The sequence below is a fragment of the Rana temporaria genome, chromosome 1 (genome assembly GCF_905171775.1).
Source record: "Rana temporaria chromosome 1, aRanTem1.1, whole genome shotgun sequence".
Lineage (NCBI taxonomy): Eukaryota > Metazoa > Chordata > Amphibia > Anura > Ranidae > Rana > Rana temporaria.
The window spans coordinates 56,290,767-56,307,913 of record NC_053489.1 but is presented as its reverse complement, the minus strand read 5'-3'; the positions used below and the strand labels follow the sequence as shown (position 1 = coordinate 56,307,913).

Sequence of the window (17,147 nt, the reverse complement as noted above, 5' to 3'; positions counted from 1 at the left end):
GAATCCGGCCCAATATTTTTTACTTTTTGATTTAAGAAATATCAAAAAAAAAAAAAAAATTAAAAAATGTTTTCCCTCAGTTTAGGCTGAGTCAATAAGCGTATATTGATTGGTTTGCGCAAAAGTTATAGGCCCGGATTCACAAAGCACTTGCGCCAACGTATCTCGAGATACGACGCGTAAGTGCAAATATGCGCCGTCGTATCTATGCGACGAACTAAGATACGCCTGAAAATAGGCTTCACCCGACCGACGTAACTTGCCTACGCCGGCGTAGAGTGGGCGCATTTTTTACGCTGGACGTATTTGGTGCTCCCATTGATTTTCTATTCACATATGCAAATGAGGGAGATACCCTGATTCACAAACGTACGTCCGTCCGACGCAGTGCGCTTAAAGTCATACGTACGGCGTAAAGTTATGCCCCATAAAGGAGGTGTAACCAGGGAACACAAGCCGACGTATTTTACGACGTTTACGTAGGACGTGAATATGACTAGGCGTAGGTTACGTTCACGCCGTAGGCAGTGATCCGAAGTATCTTAGGCAGTTGTTCCGACGTGATTGTAAGCATGCGCACTGAGTTGCGCCCACGGGACGGCGCATGCGCAGTTGGCGATACGTATCGGTCTGGCGCTCGGCCCATCATTTGCATGGGGTCACGCCTCATTAGCATGGCTCACGCCCACTTCCACCAACTTACGCCTTGCAAACCCAGCGCAGATTTGGAAGCACTGGCTTTGTGAATTCAGTGCTTGCCTCTCTGCACTGCGTCGGCGTAGCGTAAAGGAGATACGCTACGGCGGCATTAAATATGCGCCAATGTCTGTGAATCCGGGCCATAGTCTCTACAAAATAGGGGATCGTTTTATGGCATTTTTTTATTTAATTTTTATTTTTTTCAACTAGTAATGGCAGGGATCTGCGATTTTTATTGTGACTGACATTGTGACGGACATATCGGACACTTTTGACACGTTTTTGGGACCATTGACATTTATACAGCGATCAGTGCTATAAAACTGCACTGTGTATATGTGACTGGCAGGGAAGGGGTTAACACCAGAGGGCACTCAAAGGGTTAAATGTGTATCCTAGGGAGCGATTCTAACTGTAGGGGGAGGGGACTCTCAAGGGGAAGAGACTGATCATTGGTACTCTGTACTGGGAACACCAGGGCTTTTTTTCTCAGACAATAGGTGCAGGAACTTCCTTTCCGAGTCACCCCTTTTCTCCGCCCTCTACCCACCTCCCAGTACCGCCCCTTTTAGACAATATAGAACCAAGTATCATTTTGTGGTGTTAATTTATATGGAATTTGGTAATGATATCAAGAAAAAGCAGTAAAATAGATCCCCTGCGGCCAGCAACAATAGATCCCCCTAACAACAATGGACCACCCACAACAGCCTTTCCCCGCCAGCAACAATAGACTCACGGCAGCATTAACAGATCTCCGTACAGCCAGCATTAATAGACTCTCTGGTAGGGTGACCACATTTCCAAACTACCATTCAGGGACACCCCCCCCCTTCCCAAAAATCAGCCTGTGCTGTAACGAATCACAGAACAGTGATTGGACACAAGAGGCGGGATTTATGATTTCTCCAATCACAAGCAGGGGGCGGGGACTGTTCTCCTCCAGGCATTCCCGGCCAGGACAAGTACCGTTAGTGAGTAAAGCGGTGATGTGGCAGCCTTTTTTGCGTGCATAAGATTGGCCGGGGGGGGGGGGGGTAGCTGTGTCCGTTTCATTCTGGGACACTGTATTGTCGTATTGTCCAGGAATGAAGGTGCCCGGGACAGACCTGCAAAAAGACCGGGCAATCCGGGACACGTGGTCACCCTACTCTCTGGCTTCCATTAACAATAGACCCCTCCGCCAACAGTAAATCTCTTTCAGCAACAACTGACCCCCCCCCGTAAAAACAGTAGGTCCCCCACCAGCAACAATAGACCCCCCCTTCAAAAATAGATCCACAGCAGTGAGCATCAATACCCTGCAGCACACCCCAGCATCCCTTGCCATTACATACAGTCAGTTCAGAAGGTGCCGGAACTGCGTTCCCGCTGAAAAAAAGCCCTGGGGAACACACATCGGTCTCCTCTCCTTTGACAGGACGTGGATCTGTGTGTTTACACACACAGATCCATGGTCCTGCTGTGATCGCAGGCAATCGCGGGTGGACATTGCGGCATATGACATCCACCCGGAGGGAGGGTTTCTGCCAACGTCATTTTACAATGACTCGGTAAGGAAGGGGTTAAGCATTATAATACCCAATTCCAGAAATGTAATATATTGCAGGTGACTAATAGGTTGCTGTGCCCCCTATGCTCCTTCATTCAGAGTGGGGGCTGTCCGATTCATGTCCGAACTGTCAGTTCGCAGTGCGATATGCAAGCTGAAGTGGGGGTGTCATTAACATTGTATTGACACTCCCTGCAGTTCGCATATGGCAGTGTAGACTGCTGTGCGAGTCGGGTGCGATTCGGGAAGTCGCAGTGGTTTCACAGGGCACCCACATCATACAAATGTGGTAAGCTGCAATATATTACATTGTGTTGTGGGTTTAGTTATCCTTCCTTTTAGATCTTCATCGGAAATGGATCAGATGGAAGGAGAAGAGGCTCCCTGTGCGTGGGCTCGGCATACGGTGGCCTGTGTGGAAATCCCCGCACTGGCCTCCAGGTCATCGGATTGTTGGTCAGGAAATCCTGTTCACGTCTTTGTCCTGCTCCGCCGCTCAGGAATTCGCCGCTCTCCCCGTGGTCTTCGGAGAGCTGGTGTTTGGGAGAGATCACCGTCTGCCGGCGTTTTTTCCCTTATTTGTCTACAGCCATCATTCATTAGGAGATATTAGAGCTGGGAAGTCGGGGCCGCGTAACGTGGCAGCTTTTCCCCTTTCAGGGTATTTTTAGGTCCGGGCGAATTTCCAGCGCAAAACCGCGAAAAATATCACATTTTATTAAATCACAATCTGCTAAACAAGGCTGACAGGGCGCAGGAAGAAACGCCAATATTTGGTGACTTAGCCGGAATCTGATCTCATGTTCTCTTTGTATTATTCTATTGTATTTTACAATGATCGATCGTTCCCTTTTCTCTATAGAAGGGGGAATGATCGCCAGCAGGATGCGGCGTCATAGAATAAAGTCACCGCAGCGTAGCCTTTGAAAATCTACACGTGTGGCTAGAGCTATGCAGGGGCTCAGTCACATTAGATACAATTTAACCCCTTCATAAACCTCCTGGTACACAAGAGGTTAACCCCTTCCGACACCACCTCCCGGCCCTTTAAGAGCTTCTATATGCTGGGAGGCGGGCATTCGGGTCATGTGATCGCTGTGATTGGCTACCACTGCGGTCATATGATCGTAAAGCTCCTGATCGCAAGTATGTATCAGGAGCTTTCCGATACCCACCTGTGACTGTGCTGGGAAAGCGCATGATGTGCGCCCAGCACAGGAAACAGTTTACATTATATGCGCCACGTCGGTGGGAACTGGGCAAAAAAAGCTTCTGCACCTATGAGTCTGGCATTGATTTTTACAGCCAATTCTCTGCTTTAAAGTAGTATTAGCCTTCATTCACACCAATTCGATCTGTCAGCATGTCCCAGCATGCACCGGATCGGTAAGGTCACACGGGGGCAGTGCCACCAGGTGACATTGCCAGGTGGCTCTACCCCTTACCTATTTAAGAACTGTCAGACGGCAGAGCAGGCATTTAGCGGTTAGCCTCCGTTTCCACACTCTGGTGGGCGTCGTGACCGACAATGGATCTACATAGGGGGACATTGTTTTTTATTTTTAATAAAGGAATTGTCAAAAATGTGCGTGTTTATTTTGACACTTTTTTTGGTGAATGAGTAGGGGTACAATGTACCCCATACTCAATCACATAGGGTGAGGCCGGGATCTGGGGGGGCCCTTGTTGAAGGTGGCTTCCAGATTTCAATAAGCCCCTCGTTCGCAGACCCCCACAACCACCGCCCAGGGTTGTGGGGGAAGAGGCCCTTGTTACCATCAACATGGTGACAAGATGCTTTTGCCCCAAAACACCCCCACCAATGTTGAGGGCATGGGGCCTGGTATGGTCACGGGGATGGGGGGGGGGGGTGTGCTAGATGCTCAGATAAGGGTCTAATCGCTGCCTGGTCCTGGGTTTTGGTAATGTCACTGTTGATGTCAGTGGCAGTCAGTCAGTCAGTCAGTCAGTCAGTCAGTCCCAGCGTCAGATTGGCCGCCGCACTATCACAATCTCCTTATAAAAAAAGTCGCTGATCACCGCCATTACTAAAAATAAATATTTCATTATACATAAACACATACCATAGTTTATGCTGCTATAATTTTCACGCAAACCGATCAATATACACCAATTGTTTTTTTTTGTAGCAGAATACATTTTGGCCAAAATGCATGAAAAAATATGATTTTTATTTTTATTATTGAATCTATTTTATAGCAGAAGGTAAAAAGTATTGCAAAAAAAAGTAAAAAAAAAAAAAAAAAAAACAATCAAATACCACCAAAACAAAGCTCTATTTCTGTGGGAAAAAAAATGACAATTTTGTTCGGGTACAGCGTTGCATGACTGCACAATGGTAAGTTAAAGTAGCACTGTGCTAAATAAATGGCCTAGTCTTGAAGGGGGTAAAATCTTCCAGGGGTCAAGGCCCGGATTCTCAAAGGAGTTGCGCCGGCGTATCTCCAGATACGCCGTCGTAACTCTGAGTGCTGCCCGTCGCAACTCGGCACCTGATTCATAGAATCAGATACGCCTCACAGTTGCCTAGATACGAGCGGCGCAAGTCTCCTACGTCGTCATATCTTAGGGTGCATATTTACGCTGGCCGCTAGGTGGCGCTTCCGTATATTTCCGCGTTGAATATGCTAATTAGCTAGATACGCCGATTCACGAACGTACGTGCGCCCGGCATATCAAGATACGTCGTTTACGTAAGACATACGCCGGCGTAAAGTTACCCCTCATAAAGCAGGGGTAAGTCATGTTAGGTATGGACGTTGGAAACGTACGAACAGCGTCGTATTTTACGTCGTTTGCGTAAGTCGTCCGTGAATGGGGCTGGACATAAGATACGTTCACGTCGACTAGGCATTGAGCGGGCGTAATTTAATTTGAAAATCCGACGCGATACTGAGCATGCACGCGCATTCGCGCCGTTCGAAAAAAGCGTAATTTACGTGGGGTCATGAATAGTTTACATAAAACACGCCCCCCTGTTCATTTGATTTAGGCGCGCTTACGCCGGCACATTTACGCTACGCCGACGTAACTTTGGACGCAAGTGCTTTGTGAATACAGCACTTGCCTCTCTAAGTTGCGGCGGCGTAGCGTAACTACGATACGCTACGCCCGCTTACATTTACGCCGCCCTACGAGAATCTGGGCCCAAGTGGTTAAGCACCTCAATACTGTCATTGTAAAAATAAAATAAAGAAATAAAAACAGGGGAAGGCTAGACAAGGTTTACGGAAGCATTGTTTTTTTTTTAACAATACTACAAAAACACACACACACACACACACACACACACACACACAGCCAGTGCAACCTATGAATAGCTGTGATCAGAATCATTACTGAACAGCTCACAGCTTTGTACAGAGCAGATTAGACTGGCTCTGTACTTTGTAATCGCTGTAAATAAATCACAACCTTTGCCAGTGTAAACACTTTTGGGTTTGCAAGCATGCATCCCAATGGCAATCCATTGTAAAAGGGGATGAATATACAGTGCCCTGAAAAAGTATTCATACCCCTTGAAATTTTCTACATTTTGTCATGTTACAACCAAGTGGAAGGAAAATGATAAATGTTTTTCACAAACTGCAAACAGGACCTCTTATGACTTTCTTTCAACAATGTCGCTTCTTGCCACTCTTCCATAAAGACCAGATTTGTGGAGAGCATGACAAATAGTTGTCCTGTGGATGGATTCTCCCACCTGAGCTGTGGATCTCTGCAGCTCCTCCAGAGTTACCATGGGCCCTTTGCTGCTTCTCTGATTAATGCTCTCCTTGCCCGGCCTGTCAGTTTAGGTGGACGGTCATGTCTTGGTAGGTTTGCAGTTGTGCCAGACTCTTTCAAAACCTGGGATATTTTTTTATAACCTAACCCTGCTTTAAACTGCTCCACAACTTTATCCCTGTAATGTCTTGTGTGTTCCTTGGCCTTCATGATGCTGTTTGTTCCCCAAGGTTCTCTAACAAACCTCTGAGGGCTTCACAGAACAGCTGTGTTTATACAGAGATTAAATTACACACAGGCGGAATTAGTTCCAATAGATTCTAGTTAGGGGTATCAGACAGTGTGAAGGGGGGGGGGCTAAATACAAATGTACGCCACACTTTTCAGATATTTGTTTGTAAAACATTTTGAAAACTATTTATCATTTTCCTTCCACTTCACAATTATGTGTCACTTTGTGTTGGTCTATCACATAAAATCCCAATAAAATACATTTACATTGTTGGTTGTAACATGAGAAAATGTGGAAAATTTCAATGTATGAATACTTTTCAAGGCACTGTATATGAAAAGCGGCATCCCAAGATTCCGCGCTTCCGAGGTCACCTGACCATCAGCTGAGATGGGCGCAACTAAAGAGACTCTTAGCTAGATTCAGGATGGCGAGCGCATACTTGCAGCGGCGTAGCTTAAGGCATTTAGGCTACGCCGCCGTAAGTTAGCGAGGCAAGTACATGATTCACATTGTACTTGCCTGCTAAGTTACGGCGGCGTAGCCTAAAGCGGGCGGGCGTAAGGGCGCCTAATGTTGTTTTATGATAATGAGGCTTGACCCCACGTGATTGACGTTTTTTTGCAACTGCGCATGCGCCTACATTTCCCAGTGTGCATTACGGCTAAGTCCGCCGCACGGGCCTATTGATTTTGATGTGGACGTAAACGAAGTCTTACGGACGACTTACGCAAACGGCGTAAAATTTTCGAATTTCGACGCGGGAACGGCGGCCATACTTCCACCTATTTGATGGAATACCTTTAGGCCGCTAATGCGTTACGTAAACGGCGTATCTGTACTGCGTCGGCTGGGCGTACCTTAGTGAATAGGTGTATCTACTGATTTACATATTCTACGCCGACCGCAATGGAAGCGCCACCTAGCGGTCAGCCTAAAAATTACACTTTAGGATACGAGGGTGCAAGACACTTACGCCGCTCGTATCTGAGCCTAATTTAAGCGTATCTGGTTACCAGAATACGCTTAAATTAGCGCCGGCGCACATTCAGACTTAGGCTGGCGTATCTACTGATACGCCAGCCTAAGTCTCTATGAATCTGGCTATCTGAGGGTGCGTTACGTTCCCTCTATTCTCCACTCTAATCTCTTTCCTGTACGCCTGTTATGTGACACTGCGCTGCATGTGCTGATAGGGATGATTATTTTCTGCCTCCTGGGTGTGCGGCACAGCACAGCGTTTTACTTGAATTTCTATCACAAAGGGCGCTAATCCTTTAACTAAACATCCAGAATCCTTTATGTCCAGCGTGGATGGAGGATGACGGGCAGGGAAAGTGGCCCGTCAGTGTCTGGCGTGTAATGCGGTCACACAGAAGCACAACTGACTCACCGATGTTATTTATAAACACGTCTGTTCCTCTCCCCACACAAAACCCCATTCTATTCCAGGCACCGCTCTCCCACTCATACAACAAAGCACCCGTTACTCAGAAACTTCCCTCTGCATGGGAAGTCCCAGAGAGAGCCACCAGACCCCAGAGAGAGCGAGCCACCAGACCCCAGAGAGAGCGAGCCGCCAGCCCCCAGAGAGAGAGCCGCCAGACCCCAGAGAGAGCCAGAGCCGCCAGACCCCAGAGAGAGCCAGAGCCGCCAGACCCCAGAGAGAGCCAGAGCCGCCAGACCCCAGAGAGAGCCAGAGCCGCCAGACCCCAGAGAGAGCCAGAGCCGCCAGACCCCAGAGAGAGCCAGAGCCGCCAGACCCCAGAGAGAGCCAGAGCCGCCAGACCCCAGAGACAGCCAGAGCCGCCAGACCCCAGAGAGAGCCAGAGCCGCCAGACCCCAGAGAGAGCCAGAGCCGCCAGACCCCAGAGAGAGCCAGAGCCGCCAGACCCCAGAGAGAGCCAGAGCCGCCAGACCCCAGAGAGAGAGCCGCCAGACCCCAGAGAGAGAGCCGCCAGACCCCAGAGAGAGCCAGAGCCGCCAGACCCCAGAGAGAGCCAGAGCCGCCAGACCCCAAGAGAGAGCCGCCAGACCCCAGAGAGAGCCGCCAGACCCCAGAGAGAGAGAGAGAGACGCAAAAACCCAGAGCCGCCAGACCCAGAGAGAGAGCCGCCAGACCCCAGAGAGCCGCCAGACCCCAGAGAGAGCCAGAGCCGCCAGACCCCAGAGAGAGCCGCCAGACCCCAGAGAGAGCCGCCAGACCCCAGAGAGAGCCGCCAGACCCCCAGAGAGAGCCGCCAGACCCCCAGAGAGAGCCGCCAGACCCCAGAGAGAGAGCCGCCAGACCCCAGAGAGAGAGCCGCCAGACCCCAGAGAGAGAGCCGCCAGACCCCAGAGAGAGAGCCGCCAGACCCCAGAGAGAGAGCCGCCAGACCCCAGAGAGAGAGCCGCCAGACCCCAGAGAGAGCCAGAGCCGCCAGACCCCAGAGAGAGCCGCCAGACCCCAGAGAGAGCGCCGCCAGACCCCAGAGAGAGCGCCGCCAGACCCCAGAGAGAGCGCCGCCAGACCCCAGAGAGAGCCAGAGCCGCCAGACCCCAGAGAGAGCCAGAGCCGCCAGACCCCAGAGAGAGCCAGAGCCGCCAGACCCCAGAGAGAGCCAGAGCCGCCAGACCCCAGAGAGAGCCGCCAGACCCCAGAGAGAGCCAGAGCCGCCAGACCCCAGAGAGAGCCGCCAGACCCCAGAGAGAGAGAGAGAGAGACGCAAAAACCCAGAGCCGCCAGACCCCAGAGAGAGAGCCGCCAGACCCCAGAGAGAGAGCCGCCAGACCCCAGAGAGAGAGCCGCCAGACCCCAGAGAGAGAGAGGGACGCAAAAACCCAGAGAGAGAGAGACGCAAAAACCCAGAGCCGCCAGTCCCAGACAGAGCCGCCAGACCCCAGAGAGAGAGCCGCCAGACCCCAGAGAGAGAGCCGCCAGACCCCAGAGAGAGAGCCGCCAGACCCCAGAGAGAGAGCCGCCAGACCCCAGAGAGAGAGCCGCCAGACCCCAGAGAGAGAGAGAGAGCCGCCAGACCCCAGAGAGAGAGAGACGCCAGAGAGAGAGAGAGACGCCAGAGAGAGAGAGAGAGAGCCGCCAGAGAGAGAGAGAGCCGCCAGAGAGAGCCGCCAGAGAGAGAGAGCCGCCAGACCCCAGAGAGAGAGAGCCGCCAGACCCCAGAGAGAGAGAGCCGCCAGACCCCAGAAAGAGAGAGCCGCCAGACCCCAGAAAGAGAGAGCCGCCAGACCCCAGAGAGAGAGCCGCCAGACCCCAGAGAGAGAGCCGCCAGACCCCAGAGAGAGAGCCGCCAGACCCCAGAGAGAGAGCCGCCAGACCCCAGAGAGAGAGAGAGAGAGAGAGAGAGAGAGCCGCCAGACCCCAGAGAGAGAGAGAGAGCCGCCAGACCCCAGAGAGAGAGAGAGACGCCAGAGAGAGAGAGAGAGCCGCCAGAGAGAGAGAGAGAGAGAGAGAGAGAGAGAGAGAGAGAGAGAGAGAGCCGCCAGAGAGAGAGAGCCGACAGACCCAGAGAGAGAGAGCCGACAGACCCAGAGAGAGAGAGCCGCCAGACCCCAGAGAGAGAGCCGCCAGACCCCAGAGAGAGAGCCGCCAGACCCCAGAGAGAGAGCCGCCAGACCCCAGAGAGAGAGAGCCGCCAGACCCCAGAGAGAGAGAGCCGCCAGACCCCAGAGAGAGAGAGAGAGAGACGCAAAAACCCAGAGGCGCCAGTCCCAGAGAGAGAGCCGCCAGACCCAGAGAGAGAGCCGCCAGACCCAGAGAGAGCGCCGCCAGACCCCAGAGAGAGCGCCGCCAGACCCCAGAGAGAGCGCCGCCAGACCCCAGAGAGAGCGCCGCCAGACCCCAGAGAGAGAGCCGCCAGACCCCAGAGAGAGAGCCGCCAGACCCAGAGAGAGCCGCCAGACCCAGAGAGCCGCGAGACAGCCTCATGTCAATTATAAATTGTCTGCGACTTCCAAAATAAAGACCCCCTTACCTAATACCACCAACTATAATAACTGTGTGCGTGTTATGAAACATGGGATGTAAGAGCACAGATCGGAGCAACACAGACAGACTGCACATTTTAAATTCAGCTCGGTCATTGCTGAGTAGTCGGCAGTGGAAACCCATCCGTTTAGTCAGAAGGATTTTTATCTTAACCACTTCAATACTGGGCCCCCCCCCCCCCCCCCTTCCTGCCCAGAAAAATTTTCAGCTTTTAGTGCTGTCACATTTTGAATGACAATTGCACGGTCATGCAACACTGTACCCAAACTACATTTTTATCATTTTCTTCCCACAAATTGAGCTTTCTTTTGGTGGTATTTGATCACCTCTGGGGTTTTTATTTTTTGGTAAACAAACTAAAAAAAGACCAACATTTTTGAAAAAAAAAAAGTTTTTCTGTCATAAAATTTTGTTTCCTCCTTCACTGATGGGCACTGATGAGGCAACACTGATGGGCACTGATGAGGCGACACTGATGGGCACTGATGAGGCGACACTGATGGGCACTGATGAGGCGACACCAATATTTAGAATTGATGAGCACCGATAGGTGGCACTGATATGCAGCACTGATGACGAGGTACTGACAGGTGTTACTGCTGGGCACGGATTGGCAATGTGATTGGCACTGACAGGCATTTTTGATGGGGCACAGACTGGCAGTTGGTGGGCACATCTGATGGGGGCTGTGCTGATAATCAATGTGCTGATTAGTAGCACAGACCCCCCCCCCCCCCACTCTGACAGCGAGAGCCGCCAATCGGCTCTCCCTGTCAGTGCAAACCGAGGAAAGACGCTTATCGACACTTCCTGGTTCACGCGATGATCAGCTGTGATTGGTCACATGGTAAGCAGCCTCTGTCAGAGGCTCCTTACTATGATCGGAGATGCAGCGTGTCAGACTGACACACAGCACCTCCGATTGCCGCGATGCGCGCCAGCAGGTTATGTCCTGCTGGACATCATATGACGCCCAGTCAGGATAACAGAACCACCGCCCGGCCATCAATCTTCTATAGGCCGGGCGGGAAGTGGTATTCTGTGCATTAAGATAAAAAGCCTGTGCAGTAGCCCTCCCAATACTTACCTGAGCCCCATCTCCATCCAGTGATGTCCACAAGTGTTTCGGCTGTCGAGATGCTCCCTCCTGATTGGCTGAGACACAGCAGAGGCGCTATTGGCTCTCACTTCTGTCAAAGTCAGTTAGCCAATCAGAAGAGAGCGGGGGTCGGGCTGGGCTGTGGCTACATGTCTGAATGGACACGGGGAGCTGTGACTCGGCTCGGGTGCCCCCATAGTAAGCTGCTTGCTGTGGGGGCACTTGACAGGAGGGAGGGGCCAGGAGAGTCGAAGAGGGACCTGAGAAGAGGAGGATCCAGGTTGCTCTGTGCAAATCCAACTGCGGAGAGCAGGCAAATATAACATTTTTGTTATTTTTATAGAAAAAAAAAAAATTAGACTTTACAATCACTAAGTTTTTTGTTCCCAATAGCGGAAAGCTACAGAGAGTTGACAAGACATTCAAAGCCCATTGCACTTGCAATCTGCAGTGCGACTTAGTGTTAAGTTAAAGTGATAATAATAAAAAAAAAAAAAAGCCTTTACTATTAAATAATAAACACGTTATACTTATGGGTAATGTTATGGATAACTGTAATGGTTTTGCACAGACCAGCCCAGATCCTCCTCTTCACGGGTTTCCCGCCAGCGCTCCCATCCACACACAGAGCCACGGCTTGGCCCCACTGTCGACTCATTGGCTGTGCTTGACAGCAGCAGGAGCCAATTGCATAATCTATAACCTGACACTAGATATCGTTCTGTACAGCACAGGATTGTGATACGAGGCTACTCAGAGACACTGTGAAAATTCTGCTGAATCCATCTGAAAAAGCATCATTTAGGTTTCAGGTAGACGGAGTGGATCTGCTGACTTCAGCACAATGTTTGCTGGATTGCATTAGCACCTCAGCCATTGTTTATATTCCTCGCCTGACGGCGTTCTTTAAAGAAAGTAGCCCGCCGTGTCCTGGTTTAATAATAATCTTCCTGCAACATCTGGAATTTCCATATCCCCTTCTTGTGAGAGTAAAGAGCGGATGATGAAAAACACATTTCTGCAGAACGCTGCGGCTATCCGACAAGAAAGCGATTCGCTAATGTGCAAGCGTGGCCGACCCCCGGCCTATCGGAGACCTTCAGATTCACATTATCGTGTCTCAAAAGTCGCACCATTTTCAGTGCTGCTTTGGAGCGCAACTTTGATGCGACTTTACATCCTATGGGTCAAAGTCGCATCAAAATTCGCACCAAAGTAGTGAAGGCACCTTTTCATAGTTGCTGCGACTTTAAGTCAAAGAGATTTGAAGGGGTGCCATTGAAAAGGGTCCAAAGTCACATGACAAATCACAAAAGTGCCTCCGTCTAAATAATCGGCATTATTAAAATAATCCAAACCCATCAAGAAGGTTGGAGAATGACTCTGCAAATTAAAATAATTTCTCCAAACCCACAGGAAAAAAATTGTAATTACACCCAAGTACATAAAATGTCCCCCCCAAAAAAATTGAGCACCCACCCCCACATATATACGCAGGTACAAAACGTACGCATCTGAGCGGCTACATCTGAAGGTGTCAATTGCGATACATATCACCACACGTACCGGATAAGAGCAATAATTCGACACCAGACCTCCTTCGTAACGCTAAACTGAAGACCTATAGGGGGCTTCTAAAGCATCGCCTATAGAAATTATAGGGTACTGAAGGGGCGCGCGCAAATTTAAGGTGTAAAATGTTGGGTATCCATTTACTCGGTGCAACCTTGTCTTATATTTTACATAAACTACCACTATTTCATTCTCTAGCGGACAGGTGTCAAACACAAGGCCCGCGGGCCGAATCCGGCCCTCCAAGCCATTTCAGGGCCCTCCTCTGGTCCTACTCCAGACCCTTAATTTCTGCTTTCAAGCAATGCAGTCAGCTTCTTCCCAGCAGCAGCATAAGGAAAGGGGGTGCACTGTGATGTAAGGGAGAGTGGGGGACTCAACTTCTGATAGTGGGGGGGGCTCTTGACTTCTAATGAAAGGGGAGGGGATGCGCTGGACATCTTACAGATACAACCGCCCCTTTTGAGGGCAATCATAATGCTGATGCGGCCCACAATGAAATTGAGTTTGACACCCCTGCTGTAGGGTGTCTGCTTTCAATAAATATATAGGCCCAGATTCACGTAGATCGGCGCATCTTTGTGCCGGCGTAGCGCATCTCATATGCGCTACGCCGACGTAACTCTGAGAGGCAGTATTCACAAAGCACTCGCTCCCAAACTAGCGCCGGCGTAACGTAAATTGGCCGGCGTAAGCCCGCCTAATTCAAAGTAGGTTGAGAGAGGGCGTGATACATGTTAATGAACCGTGACCCCATGCAAATGAATGGCCGAACGAACGGCGCATGCGCGCGCATGCTCAGAATCACGTTGCATATACTCCCTAAGATACGACGGCTCAATACGTACGACGTGAACGTAACCTACGCCCAGCCCCATTCACGTACGACTTACGCAAACAACGTAATATACGACGGCTGTTCCGACGTCCATACCCTAACATGACTTACCCCTGCTTTATGAGGCTTAACTTTACGCCGGACGTACGCCTTACGTAAACAGCGTAGCTTACTGCGACGGGTGTATCTAGGTCATATCAAGGTCATTTACATATTCGACGCATAAATCAATGGAAGTGCCCCTTGTGGCCAGCGTAAAGATGCGCCCAAGATACGACGGCGTAGGAGATTTATGTCGGTCGTATGAAGCCAAAATTCAGGCGTATCTTGTTTGCTGAATAAGGCGCATAGATACGACGGCGCATCTGTGGACTTACGCAGCGTATTCAGTCCTTTCTGAATCCGGGCCATATTGATTAGGTGGTTTTCTGTAATCTTTAGGCCTAAAATGATTCTATAAACGCATGAAAAAAAAAAAAAAAAAAAGAAAACGTAAAAAACGGCTTTGGCAGCGAAAGGGTTAAAGGAAAAGTTCACCTTCGGGAACAACTTACATGCTCCACCTATAAGCTTTGTTGGTTATGAAAAATAAATAAAAATGGCAGCATGATTAAGTGGAATAGAAACATAGAAAAGTGACGCAGTAATCCATTGAGTCTGCTCATTTTTTTTATTTTTTTTGTGGTAACTTTATTGTCCGAATGAATAAACGCCATTCGATTGATGAGCAGAGGAAGTTCTATTTCCTTATTACCGAAGATAATGAGGGAAGTGTTCCTGTGCTCGCCATAATTCACTTATCTATAGAAATTACATTTAATCATCCAACTCTACATCAGCCATGGCACAAAACACAATTACTATTACATTTAAATTCTCAAATAAGCGCTACCAATTAGGAATAATTGACCCATGTACTGAGGATGCACCAAGCATATATTCTACAGCCGATTACTACAAGAGAAACCATTCTACAATGTAGAGTAAGGCCGGCCATAGACAGAGCAACATTTTGCAGATTTAGCTGGAGCCGGACGAATTTCGATCAGTCGATGGGCAGGCTGGTTGCACTGAAGTCGATCCATCGAGCCCCTGGTGCCCAACCTGTGGCCTCTTGGTGCTTCAAGGGTGGACCTCTGTACCCCAGCAGTCAGTAAAGGGAGCATTGGTATAAATACGTAAAGGGTCTCTTAAAGTGGAGGTTCACCCAAAAACTCAATTTTTAACATTAGATTGAGGCTCGTTTTGTGAAGGGGAATTGGGTGTTTTTTTTTTAAATCTAAGCAGTACTTACCGTTTTAGAGAGCGATCTTCTCCGCCGCTTCCGGGTATGGGCTGCGGGACTGGGGGTTCCTATTTGATTGACAGGCTTCCGACGGTCGCATACACCGCGTCACGATTTTCCGAAAGTAGCCGAACGTCGGTGCGAAGGCGCCGTATAGAGCCGCACCGACGTTTCGGCTTCTTTCGGCTACTCGTGACGCGATGGATGCGACCGTCGGAAGCCTGTCGGAAGACTGTCAATCAAGAAGGAACGCCCAGTCCCGAAGACCATACCCGGAAGCGGCGGAGAAGATCTCTCTAATACGGTAAGTACTGCTTCGATTTAAAAAAAAACACCAAATTCCCCTTCACAAAATGAGCCTCAATCTAATGTTAAAAATAGTTTTTCGGGTGAACTCCCGCTTTAAAGTGACACTAAAGGTTACATTTTTTTTTTTTTTTTAAATAACAAACATGTCATACTTACCTCTACTGTGCAGTTTGTTTTGCACAGAGTGGCCGCCGATCGTCCTGTTCTGGGGTCCCATGGCGACTCTCGTGGCTCCTCCCTGCAATAGGTAACCCCCTCTGGGAAGCTCTCTCCCGAGGGGGTTACCTTGGGGACGCGCTCCCTGTCATACACTCGTGGCTATATATTGGATTTGATTGACAGCAGCGGGAGCCAATGGCTGCGCTGCTATCAATCTATCCAATGAAAATTTAAGAAGCCGTGGAGAGAGCGACGCGGGGATCGCGCCCACGGAATTTCGGGGCTCAGGTGCGTAAAAACAGGGGGGGGGGCTGGGGGGCCGGATGCTGCAGGGTGTTTTTTCACCTTAAAGCGGAGTTCCACCCAAAAATGGAACTTTCACTTTTTGGAATCCCCCCCCCCCCCCTCCGGTGTCACATTTGGCACCTTTTAGAGGGGAGGAGGGAGCAGATACTTGTGTAATACAGGCATTTTCTCCCACTTCCGGGAATCGACACCCGAGGCACCTGCGGGTATCTATGCCACTTCCTTTGTCCCCCCCGCTGTCTTCTGGGAGACACACAGGTCTCAGAAGACAGCAGGGGCCAGTGGGATCGCACAGTGCGAGTCACACATGCACAGTAGGGAACCAGGAAGTGAAGCCGCAACCGATTCCCTTACCGAAGATGGCGGCGGCAGCACCCGAGAGAGAGATCGGCTTTGGGTGCCGACATCGCGGGCGCCCAGGACAGGTAAGTGTCCTAATATTAAAAGTCAGCAGCTGCAGTATTTGTTATTATTTTTTGGGCAGAACTCCACTTTAATACAGAAGATGCATTCAGGTGAAAAAACACGAGCCTTTTCAGACCCTTTAATTGTAGTAATGTCTGGTGGTCTCATGCAACATGTCCCTAGTCTCTGATGCATAACTTCACTCACTCTCGTAGAACAATCTCTGATCATTTCCTCTAGTAAGTCTTCAGTTTGTAACAGTATTCTGTAGCATTACATGTAATAAATATTATATGTGGCCCTTTATAGACATTAGGGACCACATTTGAGGCCCTTGACAACCACTGGGTTAAGCCATATTCTCAAAACCCATCATTGTGAGCACAGGATACCCTCCAGCAATGACACATTTGAGGGACCTATCAACAGAAGGCAGGACCACCACCTCACACACAACCTGCTTTTTATAAAGAGAGATACCACCGCTGACTGAAGAGCCAGTGATTACCAAAGCTGCACATTTGCAGGCCCTCGGGGGCGGTACTTACATCGCTTTTTCGGAATTTTGCCTTTAAACTCTTCATGTTTATCCCATTCAAGTCTTCACAGCTTTAGTGTCCTTCAAAATCTGCCAAAAAATCAGAGGAGAAAGCACATTAGCAATATGCATCAATGTTAATATGAACTGCTTTTTATCTACAATCCCCAAGTCCCGCTACAAATCTAAAGGAGAACAAAGATTCGCAGTCCAAGGACCACGGCTATGGAACGCTCTACCAAGATGGAAGAAAACCATCGGCCTTCAGGAAAAAACTTAAGACTCATCTCTTTTGAAGGACCTTGGACAAGTTGGACAAAAGCGCCATGAGGCGATTCAGTTCGCATTTGTTAGCGCTGTACAAGTTACTCACTCACTATTTGAACATATCTGTAGGCCTCAGCCCATGGACTTGGTTTGG

The 17,147-nt window shown here is 49.6% G+C and overlaps 1 protein-coding gene across 2 annotated transcripts in view; it reads right to left on the bottom strand.

Annotated features, from left to right (window-relative positions):
* RAI14 (retinoic acid induced 14) overlaps positions 1-17,147 on the bottom strand; it is a 264,682-nt gene that overhangs the window by 171,344 nt on the left and 76,191 nt on the right. For both annotated transcript variants that reach the window (XM_040338172.1, XM_040338181.1), the window contains exon 2: positions 16,737-16,816. In XM_040338172.1, coding sequence (XP_040194106.1) covers positions 16,737-16,772 — 36 coding nt within the window. In that variant the 5' untranslated portion in view covers positions 16,773-16,816. The remainder of the gene's footprint in view (positions 1-16,736; positions 16,817-17,147) is intronic.